The sequence below is a fragment of the Lagopus leucura genome, unplaced genomic scaffold (assembly GCF_019238085.1).
Source record: "Lagopus leucura isolate 7727_CA_CO unplaced genomic scaffold, USGS_WTPT01 Super-Scaffold_1, whole genome shotgun sequence".
Classification (NCBI taxonomy): domain Eukaryota; kingdom Metazoa; phylum Chordata; class Aves; order Galliformes; family Phasianidae; genus Lagopus; species Lagopus leucura.
In genome coordinates this window covers 13,327,301-13,347,811 of record NW_024962250.1, presented here as the reverse complement: position 1 = coordinate 13,347,811, position 20,511 = coordinate 13,327,301, and the positions used below count along the sequence as shown (strand labels likewise).

Below are 20,511 nucleotides of genomic sequence, written 5' to 3'. Positions count from 1 at the left end.
TAGAATTTGTAGCCTTCTGTAAAGAAGATAAAGCTATACCAGATTGTACTACCTTAAGACGTATAATTAAGGTAGCACTGAGACAACTGTTAGAATAAGATTGCAAGATTGAAGTTGGAGGAATTGAACAATATACCTTTGTTTGATATGCACTTCCATGTCAGATGCCACTTAGTCAGACTGACCATCCACTGTCATCTGATGCACAGCAACAAAATGTGATGGAATATTGGTGGGAATGTTCAACTTCTCCTGCTACACCATCAACATCCATTTCCATAATGGGCCAAAACAATAAAATAGGAGGCATTAATTTCAGAGCAGCCCTTGTATGTGTGTTTCTAAAGTTGAGGACCTAGGCAAAATTCTGTCTAGATATCATCATTATGGATGTCTCCTAAGTTGGAGACTCTGTTAACATTCTGGACCATCTATGTTTGTGCTATCTTACTGTCAGAGTAAAAATGCTTCCTGACGTTCAGACAGATCCTCTTGTATTTTAGTTTGTGCCTCTTGTTCTCTCACTGAGTACCACTCAGAAGATCCTGGCTCCATCTGATTTACATCCTCCCTTCAGATACGTAAATATATTTATGAACTTCCACCTGTAGGCCAGACAGTTTCAGATCTGTTGAATGGCACCAAAGCAGATAGGTTAATGAAATTTCTTTTTAAAAAGCCTTCACACTACATGCTGCAAAGCACTGTGAAGGTTGACGAGCATTGATCAATTCGTAACATATGCATATGTTTTATATGCTTTATTAAAAAAATTTATTCAAAGTTCAAAAGTTGAATGTTTTTACTCTTGAATTCAAGTTAGTTCCTGTGGAAAGAAAAAAAGAAGTTGTAGCTGAATCAGATATTGCTGAGCATGAATTGATAGAGTATGAAATGTCACTTTAGATCTGCTTCCCTAGCTTTTTCTGTTCTGTCCACAAATCTTGCTCACCTCCAACTTATTGGCCTTTTTGTGAGGAGTTGGAGATGCAGCCTTTTAACATTGTGCCAGCACAACTCAGACATACCCAAAACACTGGTGCAATAGCAACACTGTTCAAGCCACAAGTAAAGAGCCCAGCACTGTATAAACAGTGTGGAACATTAATTCCATCCCAGCTAGACCTGAGCATGTGTTTGCAAACCATTTTTGGTTCTCTAAAATGCTGGATTTTCAGAGCGTGTTCATAATAGTTAAAAAAAAAAAAAAATAATAAAAAAAAAAACATCATAGTAACTGATACTCTTCAGAATGTTTGGAAGAATGTTATTTAGTTGGTTAACAAATTTGAGGAATAATGATTGGTATTAACTAAAGGACTGATAACTGCATGCAGTTGATTAAAAACAGAAAGTAGCCTATTGCATATACGACTAGTGTCTCAAAGATGCATTGCTTTTAATTAAAGGAAGCACTGAAATAAGAAAATAGTTGGGATAACTTTCTGCTAGCATTTGTTACAGGAGCTACTTCCACTTCCTTGCTGCTTGGGAGCAAAACGGAGCTTTTTTTTTTTTTTTTTTTCTCCCCAGGTTGCAGATAGGAATACCCTACATGCTAAATTTATCTCAAGTTCTGTTTGCTTTAGTAGAATGGCAGTTTGTCATTATTTCATCTTTGCAATATTTTATGTTCCATTTTGAAAATACATTTTTCTTTTGTCTCTAGTTCCTCCTAATAAATTCTTTACCATGGTTGGTTCTGTTGCTGGCAGGGAAAAAACTGAAGTGTATGTATTCCTTCCCACATCCCAGGGTATATGTGCATGCAGACACATACATGCATTCACAGAAAGATTCTGAAACCCTTGGAATCACAGACTTATTATTCTGAACTGTATTCATTTTTACGTACATGCTTATGCCCTATTCTTCAATTGGCAAGATAGTTATTTTACTGTTCCTCTCAACTGTTTAAGTGTTTTTCTAAGCTGCTTTGAGCAGGTCATTTGATTTTTCACTTCTATACTTTGCCTCTGAATTTTATACATGGTATGAATCTCTATGTCTACTTTGGTTTTCTTCTCATATATTTACTTGTTCCCAGTGTTTTCCTTAGCAATGACTACATATCGTGAGTAATGAGTTCTTTCACTAGAATGCAAATTTTTGCTGAGCTTGCTCCTTGCCTTTTTCAATTAAGTTGTTCTTTTTTTTTTTTTACCAGCTCTAAGTTTCTATAATATCCAGCAAATATCATGTGCAGAACTATGCAAATGACTTGAGGTTGGTCTTTCAATTAACAATGCCAGAAGTTGCTTCTTTTCTACTTGCAATTTGACAGCAGATCTTTGTACGTACTCTGGACCATTAATTTCATTTCAGACAATTATTCCATAAAGAGTTGTGCAAGATTTGACAATAAAGCTGTTCTGTAACTCAGAAAATCTGCTACATGATCTGCCTGTTCAGTCTTTAAAGTCCATGGAAATGTGGTGTTTGCTTTCTGAAACAACAGGTTATGTATTTAATACATACTGGGGCCTTGAATAGTAAAAAATGCAAATTGGACAAGTGATACTACAGAAGCTGTTTTTGTAGATACTTCAGTATTTCTAGATATTTCAGATAATCTCTTCGGGTTGAAAGTCCTCCTTAAAATAATGCATAACATTAGTGTACATATGGGCATTCATATGCATATTGAAAACACTCAAAGGATGATGGAAAACTATAATGAAGTAACTGAAAACTGAATTATGTAATCCACATGTGAACTTCCGTCATCTCTCTCCCTCTATCCCTCCTTCCTCTATCCACACCAGGAAATTTGGAATTCAGAAAGTGAAAAGAAATAATAATATGAAGTACCCCAATACTTTCATGCATAAATGGAGAAGTGGTGTGAGTTGTGTGTATGTATTGCTAAGGCTGAAATTCTCTGTACTTGACCGTCTGGTCATGTATGGGCATAGGGTATGAGTATTCTTAATCAAGGCAGGTGGAAGGAACTTTTTTCTACAAATAAATTTTCCTTTTCCCATATGCTACATTATTTTCAATAAAATATTTCTTGCTTTCATTGTTTTTCCTTATAATCATTGTTACACTTATTATGTCACCTGAAATGAGTAACATTCAAAGTTACATTGCAAAGTTCTTGGAGGGTATTAGTTATTTTATGGGGGTAGATTTTGGTGCAATAATTAGGAGAATATGACATAGTACTGAAAGAAGAAACTGTCTTGATTGAAGAAAGGTAGTGCTTTCAAAAAATGCTTGTTATATTTTTATTCACAAACTGCCCTTACGAATAGAGCTGCCTTACTAGAATCTGTCTCCCACAGAGTTACAGCCTGTTTTTGTAACAAAATCAGGGAACTAATGATTGTTTTCTATTAATACATCATTGAGTAAATTGTAAGAGAGAAAAAATAGTGATTGTAAAGATATCCTCTTCCACTTAGCATAAACAATGCATACTTTTTATAAGGATGGGAACACGCTTTTAGTTTTCAGGTAAAGTTCTTAAACTCAGGGCTTAGAAAGATTGTATTCACTGCCATTCTATGGGAAATGTATCCAACATAGAACTGCTCCAAGCAATATGGGTTGTGTGCTTCAAAACAGTACAAATTTTTAGAAAATACATTCTGAAGTGATAGTGACTTTCTCAAAATAGTTGGGAAATACAGTTAAAATTCCCTCTCTTAAGTCAGTTTGCATCTCCTGTTAGTGCATATGCATCATCATACAATTCTGAGATGTTTCCAGGTAGGTTGTCATATTTTGAAGACAGTGGAGATCCCTTGTTTGAGCAACAAAATAGCTAAGCATTCATTAGATGCATGAATCCCAAAAGCTTCATAAGGCATCTTATCTTGGCCCTGGGAGGGGTGGAGGGGGAGGAGGCTGTCTCATTCTCTTTTTTTTCTGTCAGTTCTGTAAACTTAGAACAGACGTATTCTTCCGGCAGAGTTAATTATCTGGCTGAGCCCACTTTCATGAATATTTCTAGGATAGCTGGAAGCACACTTGTCAGACAATTAATTCTTTACTGAGAATTTCTTGATCAGTCTTTGTATTCCAAACCTAGACTGATGTTCATCAAAAATATGTTTCTTTGCCACTGTAAAAGAACGTAAGAGTCATTCCTAATGAGAAAGTTTGCGATAGAAGAAGCTCTGCAATTAAAGCTGTTTTATAAATATTAATACATAAATGAAATTTAAAAAAAAAAATAATTTAGCACTTACCAGGATGATGTCTAGGGTCAAGATAAGCCAAGAACTTTTCATTGTTAACAGTGATGTGTTAACTTGGACACTGTGTTTAAGTTTCTTATTTTCCATCTCTCAGAAGCATCAGACTTACTATGAAAGAGCCAATGTTATTTTTCCTGTTGAAAATTCTATTCTGCTAATATCCTTTTGCTTTCCTATAACTTTCTTATTGTCTATTGTTACCTGATACTTTACTGCAATGTATGCTTTTGAATTTTTGTGTTTGTAACAACTGGTAATATTTTTTGTATTTTATTATTTCAGCTACACTGAAGCAACTCATATCTCAGACTATGGTGCGCTGGTCCCAGGAAGATCAGATTCAAGATCCAGAATTGGTTCGGATTATGTACACTCTCCTGCGTAGGCAATATGATAGCATTGGTGAGCTACTTCAAGCTCTGAGGAAAGCATACACTATTAGTGATGCTTCTGTGAAGGATACCATTAATCTGCTTGCTGCACTGGGCCAGATTCGCTCGCTTCTCAGTGTAAGAATGGGAAAAGAAGAGGAACTGCTAATGATTAATGGATTAGGGTATGCAATTAACATCATTTTATTTTTGAATAATGCTTTCTATTATACTGGTAAATCCATCTACTTTAGATCCTGGATGAAAATTGTTGCTGTACTGAAATACTGATGTGTATCAGAATTTTTTAGTATGGCTTTTTTTTTTCTGTGAACCAAAGTATCTGCTCACCTAAAAAACTGGACTGTTTTTGCAACAGTGAAGCCCAGTGAGTATTTTTTTGTTGATGTTTGGTAGACAAACATGTTTTAGCAGATCTAGAGTAAACAGATGACTTATGTCTTCATTGGTGTCAATATCATACTAAATTAAAGCTCACATTATTTTTTCATGTATGAGTGAATAGACTTGTTGCTATCCTCATAAGTGGTGAGTTTTTACAAGCAGCTAGGCAGAAGCAGCAAAGCATTGTGATCTGAAATGTTTCAAGCTGGTTAGAATTGTATCAATTGTAAGTCAAAGTATTTGAATGCAAAAGACTACTTATTTTATCTTTTATAACTTTAGAATAGTAAGACTTTACCTTTATGTAATCCCTGCTGTGGTATGAAAATATTTTTCTCCATTCTTGTTATGAAACTATTCTTCTGAAGTAAGTAGTTTTGTGTATGCCTATTACTGCTCTTATGTGAAGATTGGAACACTCAATGTTGGAAGTAAATAAATAAATAAATTCACAGAAAATGAATTGCCTAAAATTAAAATAGAGTATTTAAAAAGAAAATGTTGTAAGATTATCTAAGAACTACACTTCTTTGTCTTTCATCAGGAACATTGAACAGTTTATCTCCTTTATAACAGTTGTAAAGAACTGGCATTGCTCTTACTATTTTGCTGCAGAAATTGCAGGGTTCTTTTTTGTAAAAATTGAAAACAATAGTCTCTTCAGTTGAATTGGGCAATTCATAGAAACAGCTTATTAATTAGTATATGACATCATTACCTAATTTGTCCCTGTTGCTGAGTTTGTAAAATTACTGAGATTTCTAACGGGATTGAGGATAACTTTAATCTAAACTGGGCATGTCTGTAGCCCCCTTCCCAGAGGTAATATAATTCTGTTTCCTTTACCAGTTATCGGTGTTCATTTAAAATACGCATGATTTTTTGTTCTTTGCATTTTGTATTCCCATGAAAACACATAAATAGTGTTCTGGATTATTGACCAAAAATAGAGAATTCCAGAATATGTTGTAGGAGAGTGGGCAGAATGCAGTTGTTAAAATATTCCTATTTAGGAGAACTCTTATTTCATTTTACTACTTCTCTCAGTCTTAATTTTGGAAATGTTGATGAAAGATGTGTAACTGATATCCTTGAAAAATAAGTCTCTTTAGTATCTTCTGCTTTATGACCTGAGAAAATGAATTAAGCAGTGCTTCTGCAGAGGCAAGATTAGATTTGGATTTATTGATCCCCGTTCTCTACTTACAGCATAACAGAATATATTCTTTTCCACTTAGATCATAACAATATATTTTTTCTTTAAACAGAACAGGCGGTAAGAGGAATTTAAAGATGGAGAGGAAAAGAGGAAACAAATGCCATTTTCAAATAATAAAAAAGTTTAGATTGTTATTATATAGAATTTGTGATAGAGGAATGACAGCATAGTTCAATGTTAATTATTTTTCAGATGTTTTTGGTTTATACTGAAATCTGAGAATTTAAAATCCCATTACTGCTATGAATGCATATTTCTAAAATCTCTAATAAATGAAAATAGTATTTCTTAATGATGTTGCCTTTTCTCCCACTTTAGAGATATAATGAACAACAAGGTTTTTTATCAGCATCCTAACTTAATGAGAGTCTTGGGCATGCACGAGACTGTTATGGATGTGATGGTGAATGTGCTTGGAGGAGATACATCTCAGGTAATTTCACTGTATTTATATTGTTAGTTTTGCATCTTTAACCTCTGTAAAGGTATAAAAGGATGTTAAAGAGGACGCATCCAAAGATAAATAGATCTCTTTTATGTGCCTGATACTGCTTGTCTAGTTTTAACAATTCTTAATTAACATAAAGAATTGAGAAGTTCTTAAAATACATCACCAGTGTTCTAGGAATTATTATTATTATTTTCTTAAGTAAAATGTTATAGGTATTTTATTTAATAGTACTTTAAAAGGTTTTGTTGTTATTTTAAATTAAATATACAGGTTAGATTCATACATGGGAGGTCAGGTCTACCAGGAAAATGTCTTCATCTTAGCTAAAGTGTTGTTAACAGTAAACCGCATACTTAGTTAACTTACACCAACTTTGTTTTGAATGCTCAATTTCAATTTCTTGGAACTGAATTATAATTTGCAAAGTTGTACTTAGAGTTATGTTTGAATGTCTGTATGTTTGTTTAAAGGTACAGTAGCGTGACTGAGTGTTCCTTCAGCTACCTGAGGAAAGTTAGAAGTGAAGTGGGTTTATCTTTTTTATTCTCATTTATGCCTGGTTTTTAATGGTAATGCCTCCCTTCCAATAAGAGGATTATCCTCTGTTCCCAGTGCTTTTTTTTTGTGTTTTGTTTTAGTTTTGTTTTCCAAGCCAGGCAAGCTACAATTAGTTATTGTCTGATTAATAGTGTAATTCATAGATATGGTAGGTATCCTTTTGAACAAAAAAGAGTAAGGACAGAGACAGTACAGTCAGCTTTGGTTTTATAAATTCATTTGAAATTTTCGTGGCTTTAATCCAGTGACTTGCTTATGTACAGTTCAAGAAGAGTTTGTGGCATCAGACGTTAGAATGTTGCTCTTCCTGCTCTCAGCAAAGTTCCTCACAACTTAGTGACTTAGTTCCTCATAACTTAGATTGTTAGTATTTTCCCTTCTGCTTGCTATTCCTAGCTTTGTGGACATATATCCCTGTCAGAAGTTACATTTCAAGAGAAGAAATCATAGAATCATAAAATCACTGAGGTTGGAAAAGATCTCTAAGATCAACCAGTCCAACCAATCCACCTACCACCAATATTTCCTTCTAAACCACGTCCTTCAGTACAACATCTAAGTGTTTCTTGAACACCACCAGGATCAGTGACTCCACGGGTTGCCTAGGAAACTTGTTCCAACACTTGACCATTCTCTCAGTGACGTATTTCCTAATGTCCAACCTAAATCTCCCCTGGTACCACTTGCGGCCATTCCCTCTAGTTCCTATTGCTAGTTAAAGGAAAGAAGAGGCTGACTCCCACCTCACCACAATCTCCCTTCAGGTAGTTGTAGAGAGCAATAGGATCACCTCTGGAGTCTCCTCCAGACTGAACAATCCCAGCTCCCTAAGCTGGTGATTGCTAAGCACTAGCTTGGTTGCACTTCTCTGAACACTTCCCAGGGCCTCAATGTCTTTCTTGCAAGTGAGGGGCCCTAAACTGAGCACAGTACTCAAGGTGCAGCCTCACCACTGCTGTACAGAGGGATGATCACCTCCCCACTTCTGCTGGCATCACTATTTCTGATACAAGCCAAGATGCCGTTGGTCATCTTGGCCACCTTGGCACACTGCTATCTAATCAGTTGAGCATTGACTAATAATCCCAGGTCCATTTCCTCTCCATGCTCTTCCAGTCACTCTGCCCTAAGCCAATAGCATTCCTGGGGTTGTTGCAGCCACAGTGCAGGACCTAGCACTTGGTCTTGTTGAACTTCATCCCACTGGCCTCAGTCCAGCTATCCAGCCTATCCAGATCCCTCTGAAGAGCCTTCCTACCATCTTCCCAGGCAGATTGATACTTGCTCTCAACTTGGTGTCCTCTGCAGACCTACTGAGGGTGTGTGCACTCAATACCCTCATCCTGGTCTTCAATAAAGATGCTGAACAGGACAGGCCCCAATACCGACCCCCTGGGGAATACCAGTTGTGACCGGTCACCAGCTGAATGCGACTCCATTTACCACCGCTCTCTGGGCCCAGCTATCCAGCCAGTTCTTTACCCAGTGAGGAGTGTATATGCCTAAGATATGGGCTACCAGCTTCTCCAGAGTATTGTGGCAGACAGTGTCAAAGACTTTGCTGAAGTCTAGGTAGACTATGTCAACAACCTTTCCCTCATCCACCACGTGGGTCGCTCAGCCATAGCAAGAGATCAGATTGGTCAAGCAGGACCTTCCTTTCATGAACCCATGCCAGCTAGGCTTGATTCCTCAGTCCTGCACATGCATTGTGATCATCCTCAAGATTATCTGCTCCATAATCTTTCCTGGTACTGAGGTTAGGCTAACAGAACTGTAGTTCTCTGGATCCTCTTTATGACCCTTCTCGTAGATGACAGTCATAAGGAATGAGATGCTATGCAATGTCATCTCTGGTTTAGGAACTGGGCGTTTTCTGAAGTTGCAACAGCAGATGCTTTAAGCCATGTTTCTAGTTTCCTGGATTAAATGGTTTTATTATGAGGCTGTCTTGAGATGTGTAATGAGAGTGTTACAGTTCACTGCTTCTCTAGAGGAACAGTCAGAAGGTAAAAATTTGTCTGTTCAAACAGAAGGAAACTCATGCCAGGCTTCCTCCCAACTGTGCTATTAATAAATGAGTCAGAAACATCTGAAATCTGTGGAATGTGGTGTAGCTGAAGGTTTCTTGGTAACTTAGAAATACTTTAATATTTACTTTAGATAGTACCTGCTTACAAACTCCCAGAAAGGTACTTTGTTGGTGAAAATACTCAAGCAAACTTTCCATTTTACATCGCAGTTAAGTTTTAGTGGATAGAAGCCTAAAATAGTTATTATTAAAGATTGTGCTTTTGTTCTCAGAATTTTGGAGCCATAACATTGATTTCTGTTGTTGGTTCTTCATTTAGTTTCAAGCAATGCTCTTTTTGACTCTCAGAATTACTTGAAAATCTTTTCTTTCATATTAGGATACTTTTATACTATATTTTTGTTCAGATGACCTTCAATTATAAGCAATTTCTAAAATAATTTTTTTACATTCGTTCTGCTTGCTGTAATTCTCTAAATTAAGTTGTCACACGCTTTGTATCCCTGTAAATTATGGACATAGAAGCATTGTTGAATGTCTTCATGAGGGAATAAATAATTTTCATTAATTTTCATGTATATTATGTTTAAAAATATAAATGCTTCTTGTACATAATAGTACCTTCATGAGTGAAATAGACAAATGGGACATACATTATCAAAAAGACCTGTGTAAAAATAAAACTACAGTTAATCAAATCAACTCCACAAAAATTATCTGAATAGATAACTCATATCATACAGCTTTTAATGATGTTATCATTTTTTCCCCAGGAACCTGTTGTCTCAAGTAAAAAGGATTTACTTAGAATTAGAATTTTGTTGTAAGAGAGGCAGTACACATTATGCATTGTATAAAGAAATATAAATACTGTTATTTATAGTTGCAAAGCATGAAGTGAAGAAAACATGACATCATAGGAAGAAAACACAATATTCCATTTAGCTATCATCACGGATATTAGAGAATATAAAATATTCTGTATAATATTGTAGATTACATGGTTAGATGATAGAGACAAAGAAAGAAAAAATGTTTTTGCCCAAAGGATGCTGGTCAGATTATTTAAAAATTTTTCTCCCTGATTTTGTGAATGTCTTTAGGATGCAAATCTGCAGCTGAGCTTGACGCTTTAAGTGCATTAAGTATATATTGGTAATTTGAATAGCTCTGGTAGGAAAACCTTAAAAAAACACCGGAAAAGCACTGTACATTAAAGATAAAATATTAATGTGTATTATCAAGGCCTATTCATTGAGCAATGTAGAAGACTTGTACAAATCTTTTTCATAGGGACTGTGTATTCTTACTGTAATGAGTATGGGAGGATAAAATAAGATTTTCAAATATTTTATTCTGCTATGATCTAGTATTTTGGTGACTGAGCTTGTTGCTATAACCATTTTTGTATGTATATAAAAATGTGTATATAAAACACATTTTAGCCGTGTTTGCTAGTCTGCAGATTGCTTTTGAGAGAGTTGAGAAAAATAAGTCTCAGTTTTTCTTTCTTATATGTTCTCTATAGTTCCCTGCAAAATGATTTTCCAACATTTTAAACCCAAGGGCCTAATGAATACAAAGGTTAAAAAGAAATGCAGATCCTTTCTTAAATTAAAACTAAAGCAACTGCCATTTGCTTATCACCTTGGTAACTTTGCTATGCTTTCCTTGTTAGGGATGTGGGAAGAAAAATTAGAACAGATTGGTAATTAACATTTTTCACTGCTTTGTCAACATTCTTTTCATCAGATCGCTTTTCCTAAGATGGTGGCAAGCTGTTGTCGATTCCTGTGCTACTTCTGTCGAATTAGTCGTCAAAACCAAAAAGCCATGTTTGAGCACCTCAGTTACTTACTGGAAAACAGCAGCGTTGGGTTGGGTATGTCATGTAGCTTAATAGTTAAAATCAAGAAAAGGAATAACTGTGTAATTTGTATAGCAATCCAAAGTGTGTGATGAAGCCTTGCTTTTTTCACCTTCTTCTCTGTTTTTCTTTCATCCGAGCAGTCTTGACATAGAAAAATTTTGGACCAAATCTACATTTGTTCCGCTTGGTATAACTGTCATTGGAAATCTAAGATGAAATTAACCATCTTTGATGCTGATCTATTTCATCTGGCAAATGAATATTAATTTCTTTTTTTGCTGTTGTTGTTTCCCTTCTCCTCTAAAATTTATTCCACTAATATGAATTTCGTATTTATAATTTGGAATGGATATTTGATTGGGTGTTTGATTTTTGATGTGTATGTACTAGCCCAAGAAAAATTCTCTTGGCTATGTAGGTGGTTATATTAGCTAGGTGTAGTAAGACAAGTCAGCATGTGATTTTTACAATGTTTTGGCTATTCATAGCTATTATTTCTATGACCATATTTATCTATATTGAACACCAAAAATGGAATAAGAATTAATGAAATAAAACAGGCAACACTGCAGTTTGAAAGTGACTCTTTTACCTGAACATAGGATATATTATAAAATATTGAACTGATAGGGTTATGCAGCTTCTGAGAATTACAGAGCTGAAATGTTATTCAGCTAAAGAAACTGTTGTTTAAAATTGCTTATAGTTTTCCATGTTGTTAATAATCATTTCTTAATCTGCATTTAAAAATAACGTAGTTCTGATTGTTTGTGGATGTGGATGTCAAGACAGGAAAGGATTTCAGCATTTATTGTAACACTATTTGAAAACTAAGCATGTTCTTAGTTGAAGAACAGCTAGCTGTACATACAACATGCTATTAATATGTTTAGATTCCAGTGTGATTACTGCCCTCTGCTGCATAACTGTGGTTACTGCAAACTGAGTTTCTTTTCTTAAATTTATCTATATTAACGTTCTTCTGCAGCATTTCCTTCAATGAGAGGTTCGACACCACTAGATGTTGCAGCAGCCTCTGTAATGGACAACAATGAGCTTGCACTAGCACTGGAAGAACCAGATCTTGATAAAGCAAGTGATCGCTCTGACCTACTTATTCAATAGTGTACTTGTAGCAGAAGGAAAAGGGCAAGTTTGATCATAGTAGTATTTGAATATGGTCTTTTCAGAAATACTTGCTCTAGATATGTTCTGTCTTAAAGTTGATTGAGCAATGTTTTTCATGCTTTGGCTTAACACTTAGTAGGAATCACAGTAAAAGAGAACAAGAAGGTGCAAGAAGGTGTTTTCCTGTCTCCTGTAACCTTTCAGTGTTGTTATCAGGTAGAAAAGATAACAAGAATGAAGGCATGAAAAAAGAGAAATGCATGTCAAGAAACATAGTTTGAGGGGAGGAACAAATTCAGGTGAAGTAAGAAGAGGGAGAAGGTAAAGAAACAAACTGAGTTCATAGCTTACATAAATCACAGAGATTGAAAGAGATGAAGATAATATCTCAGAGAACAGAAGAGCAAATATATGAAGAAGGAAAGTAGAGAATATTAGGTTTAGTTGCAGAAGGAAATGAAATCCAGCATTTGAGATTCTGGCAGTGTTTAGGAGAAAAGAGAAATTTTAGGAGAATAGGGATGAAATAAGAATGGTGGGTACAAAGATACCAAAATAGAATACATGTTAATGCATCAGTGGGAAACAGAAACCAGAAAACTGTTTAAAATGATAGCAGAGTATCCACAAAACCTTTGTGGAATATGTCAAAATCCCATGAAGGCAGTATTGAGTGAGGGTATCTGGGTTGTTGTGATATATTTAATCAGCAGAATATGCAGTGGGAGAGGCAAAAATTGGTAAGAGTAAATAAAAGGATGTATGATGGGGATAGCTTGGAAAAGACAACGGGAGGAATATTAATGGAAAGGATTTGAGAGCACAGGAATATGTTAATTAAATATAAGCAGCATTGAGAACAATTCTCAATTTTGTATCATCTACAAACGTGACAAGGATGCACTCTTGTATCATTAATAAAGATGTTGAACAATTTTGATCCTGGGTTACACCATTAGTGACTGTCAGAACATCACCAGTGACGGTTGTATTTTCATGGATAGCACTGTTGGGCAAGTCACTGAATTACCAATTTCAAAATCTACTTGAGAACAAAAACCATGTTCATATGTTATCCTTTACGTATTTTTAAATAAAATGAAAATCACATCTATGCTGTTACCTCCAGGTTTCCTTTTAAATGATTGAGAAACCATTTTATTCATGTTTCAGAAATTCAGTTTACCACATTTCTTGTTTTTCAAAATGTGTCTTGTTTAAAGGTATTCTCCTTGCAAAGAAATGCTGCTTTGGGAATTTACATATTAATAAATGTTATGGTTCTCCACACTTGGAGAACTTTTAATGGTATTTATCAATCTTCTGGAAAAAAAAAAAAAAAAAAGTATATCTATTAGAACTGGTGTTAATATACTAAGTAAGCTTCTGATGCAACATTTACTTTGCTCTTGTAACAAGTTAATCATACATAGCTATCAATGTGATAAAGTTGTTAAATAGTATTTTAACTGTTTTTCTGTAATGTATTGTAAAAAAAAAAAAAATCGGAATATGTTATTCTCCTTTACACATGCCAAATTAAATTTTTTCATATTGTTGTATTAAGTTATAGTAGTTTCAGAAATGAAATGTTTGACTTCTTGTTTTTGCCATCCTCAAAAGCAAAGACTAGAAACTAAGATTGACACAATATTGAGCTCTAGTGGTTGTTTATCAAATGAAACAGCTAGTACATTAAAGCCCTATTATTCAATTAAAAAATCATGCATTGACAGTAATTTTAGAAATTAACTTCTGCATACATGAGTAAATGAATGTTTCTGTATTGTAGGTTGTTACTTACCTGGCCGGTTGTGGACTGCAGAGTTGTCCAGTATTGTTAGCTAAAGGATATCCAGACATTGGGTGGAATCCAATAGAGGGTGAACGTTACCTGTCATTCCTAAGATTTGCAGTTTTTGTTAACAGTAAGTAAAATCTCTTGAGAATTTAAAGGTTTCTTTTTAATTACTTTTCTATCCATAAAAATATACTAACAGACAGAGAGAGGTTAATGCATATCATTGTTGTTACAAACGTGTTTTTTTGCTTTCAAAAGTTAAAAAAAAAAAAAAAAAAAAAAAAAAAAAGAGTATGTAGATATAATATATATATGCGGGTGTATATATATAAAATAACATATATATTATATATATGATAATATATATATGATAAATTTATAATTTAGGAAAAAATGCAGTTATCTTCAAACTGAAAGATACCTTTCAGAAGAAAGCATGTATAGTGCTAAGATTTCTTTTTCGTCTTCAGGTGAAAGTGTTGAAGAAAATGCAAGTGTTGTTGTAAAGCTTCTTATTCGACGACCAGAGTGCTTTGGACCAGAGCTTAGAGGAGAAGGAGGAAATGGTTTGCTGGCAGCTATGCAAGAAGCTATACGGATCTCCGAGAATCCTGCTCGTGACCTTCCCTCACAAGGATACAAGAGAGAAGGGTAAGTAAATGTGAATGCTAGTTTGGAAAACGATGATGTAATAGCTGGTTTAATCATGCTAGAAGTATGTGGATAATTGACCCTATTAAGTAAGGCATTGTCCCTCTCTACTCTGCCCTTGTGAGGCCCTATCTGGAGTACTGTGTCCAGGTCTGCAGCCCCCAATACAACAAAGACAGGAAGCTGTTGGAGAAGGTGCAGAGGAGGGCCACGAAGATGATCAGAGGGCTGGAGCACCTCCCCAGTGGAGACAGGATGAGGGAGCTGGGCTTGTTCAGCCTGGAGAAAAGAAGGCTCTGGGGTCACCTAATTGCAGCCTTTCAGTACCTATGAACAGGAGAGGAATCAAGTCTTTGAAAGAGTAGACAACAGCAGGACAAGGGGAAACGATTTTGAGTTGAAGGAGGGAAGATTTAGATGGATGTCAGGGGAAAGTTCTTTACTATGAGACTGGTGAGGTGATGGAACATGCTGCCCAGAGAGGTTGTGAATGCCCCAGCCCTTGAGGTGTTTAAGGCCAGATGGGATGGGGCTTTGGGCAGCCTGGTCTAGTATCAAATGTGGAGATTGGTGGCCTTGCATGTGGCAGGTGGGTTGGAGATTCATGATCCTTGATGTCCCTTTCAACCCAGGCCATTCTGTGATTCTGCATTATACAAACACTGAACATAATAGATTCACACCCACAATCAGTTGTCATATTAAATTCATTAGGTATGATCTAGATAAAGTGGAATGCTAGTTACAGAAGCAAAGTCTGAAGGAGAAATTAAATGGGAAGGCTACTGTGGAATGACGCGAAGGCAACAATAATGTGAAAGAAGAGGACGGCCTGGTATAAGTCAGTTATTATTATACTCTTCAATTGCATCCTAGCTCTAGGGATACCAAAAAAGTATATTTAATCTGTAGCCAGAAATGTGTATATCTGATTCATAGTCTCTGAATCATGGATTTTGCTTCAGAGAAGAACTATAAACTTAGACTAGCATAATTACTCAGTGGCATTGCTGATTGCCTTTTAGTGATGAAGAGGAGGAGGAGGAGGAGGAGATTGTACACATGGGCAATGCAATCATGTCATTTTACTCTGCTCTCATAGATTTACTTGGACGCTGTGCACCAGAAATGCACGTAAGTTCATTCTGTCACTTGCTCAGAAAATGTGGGAGATATTTGAACAGAACTATACATATCTAAGTAAGCTGTTCCCTTTTCAAAGGCTTTCTGCCTTCAGGAGGTGGACTTTATTGCATGCTTTACTCTGCCTATACAGATGTGTTCCCTACAAGCTGTTCACAAAAATTAAGTGACTTTTAATTTCTTGTTCTCTGTTATTTTTTTTTTTTAAGATTTGGGAAATTGTATAACTATGGGATTAAATTACAAACAAACAAATAGCATTGCACATTTACACAGCATTGCACATTTACACAGCCAAGGAAATGTCTGAATCTGGCCCTTTACTGTACTCTTAAAAAGCCATAAAAAGTTTATTTCTTGTGCATTTTTGGAAAGTGGCATCTACATTATCTGCATATATTGTAAGAATATTTCTGCAAGTAACAGGAGTCTTTAAGAAAATGTCACTTTCATCACTTTATCTAATGGGTTCTTCGGAAGCTTAGCCACGTAGGCTTTTTTCCTTTCTTAGGAATTTATAATACCATTACATTATTGATGACATAAAAATTAGGGAAGATGAAAAAAGATCTAAGGTAAAAGATAAAATCTGCAGCTCCTTCACTGTGCTGCAATACATTGAATTTCTTTGCATTTTTTCTAAGTAGTATGGTGTTTCAAAAACAATTGCATCAATATCAGTATTTTGAGGAAAAAATTCCAATTTTATTCAGTACTAAATTTCTTAACTGATAAATCTTCTCTCTAACAGCTTATTCAAAGTGGGAAAGGTGAAGCTATTCGAATTAGATCAATCCTTCGATCTCTAGTGCCAACTGAAGATTTGGTTGGGATTATAAGTATACCACTAAAGCTGTCAACAGTTAACAAAGGTAATTTCAATCTTTTTACTAGGCCAACACAATTTTTATAAAATGCTGTTGTCACATATGCCTTCTAATGTGAAATAGAACAATCTTACTAGAACTGAGTATAAGTAGGTACCTTTTCTTTAGGCTTTAATTGGACATGCATCAATTAGACTTGCTCCCATATAATTGATTCTTGGTCCCATGGATCAGAGAGTGTAAAACCCTATGAAATAACATACTGGAGCACTGCCCTACTGCTGTATAGCAGTCACTATAGAGATGCTGTCTGTTTAGGAAGAACCACGTGAGTTTGAACAAAGTCTCTTCGACAGCATCCAGTCATTTGTTTAGAGAGATGAAAGGGTGCCAATTAATATCTATTTCTGGACTTGGTATGCAAGAATTTATTGAATTCTTTTATCATGATATCTGTACCCACAAACTCCTATGGCACTAAGTTCCAGAATTTTGCTATTTTGTTACGTAAAAATACATTTTAAGCATTGTAAAAAAAACAAGCAAACAAACAAACAAAAAACAAACAAACAAAAAAACCCACCCTTGTACTCTATTAATTTTAATGAACACCGTAGACTTCTACTATTGGTATCTAGTATCTTGATGGCTTGTTTTCTGCTACATGGTGAGTTGATGGTTTCATAGAATTTCAGTGAGGTCTTCAGGATCTCTTTCCTGGCTTGTGTTTTCAGTTCCAAGATCAGCATCATAAAGGCATGGCTTTTTTTTTCTGCATAAGTAGTAGCTTAGAGTTGTCTGCATGAAATTCAGCTGTCTCTACTTTTTCTAGTCACTCAGTTTTATTACTGTTGTATGCAGGCTTTTAGGCTCTTTTGTTTACTTTCTTCTGCAGGTCACTGATGACTCAGTGTATATTCCTGTTTGATCGATTAAAATGTTGCATGTGTATATCATATTTATTTGTTAGTTAGTTTTCTGGCTATTCTGTATATTGGCAAGGGAAACTATACTGTTTCTTTCGTCCCTGAGGAAATGAAAACCAGCTGCATTTGGGATTGTCCTGATCCAAAGTGCTCCTCCAGATCTACTGTCTTTTTCCCAGTTTCCGGATATAACGTTCCACTCTGACCTCTAATGTTCAAGGTCTGAAGCCTGATTTGGTTTTGATTCAGGTGCACACCTGCCTTCATACATATTCATCTTGTCTTAAAATGTTCTCCCTTTCTAGCTAATTCTCCCAATCTAGCTAAATAATGCTGCTCTCTTTCCTTTGCTTTGAGACTCAAAATCTCTTTTCCATAAGGTCCACCCATAAGATAAAGGCAAGTTACCATGGAATCCTTTCACACATCTTGAATCTACCTACTTTGTGCATACATTCAAAACCTGAACCCTGGAGCACAGACTTCTCACTTTCTGCAGTAAACTCTGTAGCTCCCCGTATGTGTCTGGACTGAACCTAGTTGAAGTTGAGATTTTATCATTGAAGCTAACAGTTTTGATACTCCCTGCTAAAGGAAACTCCATGGAGACTCTTGAATTTTCACCCTCATTGCTCTGAAACTTAAAAATGTGACAAATTCAGAGATTACAGGACAGAAAGAGATACTCTTTCTTGTTATGTGACTGCTGATTCTTTTCCGGAAGCAGTCGTGGTTATTCAGAGTGGATGTTTTTTTCAAAAAATAACATTCAAGATAACCTTATAAACTGAAAATACCTAAAAAACTTGCATTCAGCAAAGGAGGACATTTTTACGGTACATGATTGTCATCTTTACTGTTAATTTATGCATGTTCCATAGGCTATGAACTACCAGTCTATCATTTTCTTCTAGGGCAAAATAACTTTATCCTCTTTCCTTTAGTTGTATTGTACTTTCTGTTTCACAATAATTGTCTATTACTCATTATAGTTAAAGAAGTTTATCAGTTATATAATAACTTCTGTTGCTGTTATTTTCCTTCATAAAAGCATATTTTTTCTAGTCTACGTAACATGGTGCAAAAATTAAAATTCTTAAGCTTAAAAAACTTCACATTTACTATATATTCTTAATATTTGCAGTAATATTTTGCTTTAGTTTTACCTGACAAACATTCTATATAGTGGTAATGAAACAAATGGAATAATTACTCATTCTTAAGCTTTTATTTGAGATTAGAAGATTAATGACTTGTAAAGTAATAGATTTTTAAAATTGAAATAAATACCTTTTCTTTTTCAGCACACAAGAAATCTAAGCAAGAATATGACTATAAGCATTTGATTTTAGACATGAAATTTGATGATAGTGTCTTTCACTGTCTTGGTGTTTCTTTTTTAGTTAGTTATCTGCTATTAAAAAAGCAATTATGTATATTTGTGTAGATGGCACTGTAAATGAGCCAGACATGTCTGCAAATTTCTGTCCTGACCATAAGGCACCAATGGTACTCTTTTTGGACCGTGTGTATGGCATTAAGGACCAAAGCTTCCTCCTTCACCTACTTGAAGTTGGATTTTTACCAGATTTAAGAGCTTCTGCCTCTCTGGATACAGTAAGTATTTTGCTATGGAGATTGAGTGCAGTGGGTGGATAAAGTGACTCAATTAATTTAATAAGTATAACGTTGAGTAAAAATGTTTTTTTGTTGTTTTTTTTTTTTTTTTAAAGGGCAAGTATATGCCTTCTATAAACCCAAAGAGAAACAGTTCAGTTACATTTTCATTCATTGGTAGTGCTCGAGTTTTGGTCATAAGCATTCACTACCACTGGAAGTGTATACAGAACTTGTAATGAGTATAGGCGTTAATGAAGCCTTCCATTAATTATGTCATAAGTACTTAGAATATTATGTAATATGTCTAACGATTACTTTCAGTTCATGTGTTCTTCCATATTACACTGAAAATTCATACTTCTGTAGATATGACGAAATTGAGATGAAAAATGCTACATAATGCTTGGTGATTTTTTTCCCTAACCAGTTTTAAAGAGCAAGCTGCTTCTTTTCTCTTCTCATTTCTCTAATTGTTTTTTTTTCTCTCTCCTCCTTTTCTTTTCTTTTCTTGATTGGTTCAGAGAGATCTATTTTAATGAGAGAAGTGGATGACTTGGATTTTCTCAAGTTCATAAAATGACTGTCATCATCATGTATATACTGGGAATGCTATGCTAGCATCCAGCCACTAAGCAGATTTCAGGAAAATGCCTCTGTCATGTTTCATAAATTTTTATTTAGTAACCTTTATTCCATGAGATATCAATTTCTACTTCATACAGGTTTCTCTAAGTACCACAGAAGCAGCTCTTGCACTAAACAGATATATTTGCTCAGCTGTGTTTCCATTACTCAAAAGATGTGCTCCCCTCTTTTCTGGAACGGAACATCACGCCTCTCTTGTTGACTCCATGCTTCATACAATATATAGGTTATCCAAAGGACGTTCCCTTACAAAAGCACAACGAGACACTATTGAAGAATGCCTGCTTGCTATCTGCCAGTATGTATACCTATGTACAAATTCATTCTTTATTTGAAAATAAGAATATGCATTTTATTTTCATATATTATGTATATATACTGCATATAACATAGAAAGATGAGTGTTTTATTCTTGCATGAAATAAGCGACCAAGCTGTATGACTCCAGCACCATTTCCTCTGCTGTCATATGGCACAATCATACCTGTTGTCCAATCACATAAAGGGAGTGCAAAAAATTGCTATGTGATTTACCCTTCTACATAGATGAGGCATGCTGAGATTCTTTAAGCTTCGATTTAACCAGTCTAGTGTTTCCTTTCTCATTATTTTGATTATATTCTCCTAAGGTATTATGTCTGTGTGCATATCAAGTTTTT

The 20,511-nt window shown here is 35.2% G+C and overlaps 1 protein-coding gene across 4 annotated transcripts in view; it reads left to right on the top strand.

Moving 5' to 3' along the window:
- RYR3 (ryanodine receptor 3) overlaps positions 1-20,511 on the top strand; it is a 189,206-nt gene that overhangs the window by 95,099 nt on the left and 73,596 nt on the right. For all 4 annotated transcript variants that reach the window (XM_042883222.1, XM_042883045.1, XM_042883138.1 and 1 more), the window contains exons 39-48: positions 4,488-4,761; positions 6,519-6,633; positions 10,994-11,123; positions 12,100-12,203; positions 14,032-14,167; positions 14,511-14,691; positions 15,717-15,825; positions 16,586-16,706; positions 19,035-19,204; positions 19,930-20,150. In XM_042883222.1, the coding sequence (XP_042739156.1) occupies positions 4,488-4,761; positions 6,519-6,633; positions 10,994-11,123; positions 12,100-12,203; positions 14,032-14,167; positions 14,511-14,691; positions 15,717-15,825; positions 16,586-16,706; positions 19,035-19,204; positions 19,930-20,150 (1,561 nt within the window). The remainder of the gene's footprint in view (positions 1-4,487; positions 4,762-6,518; positions 6,634-10,993; positions 11,124-12,099; positions 12,204-14,031; positions 14,168-14,510; positions 14,692-15,716; positions 15,826-16,585; positions 16,707-19,034; positions 19,205-19,929; positions 20,151-20,511) is intronic.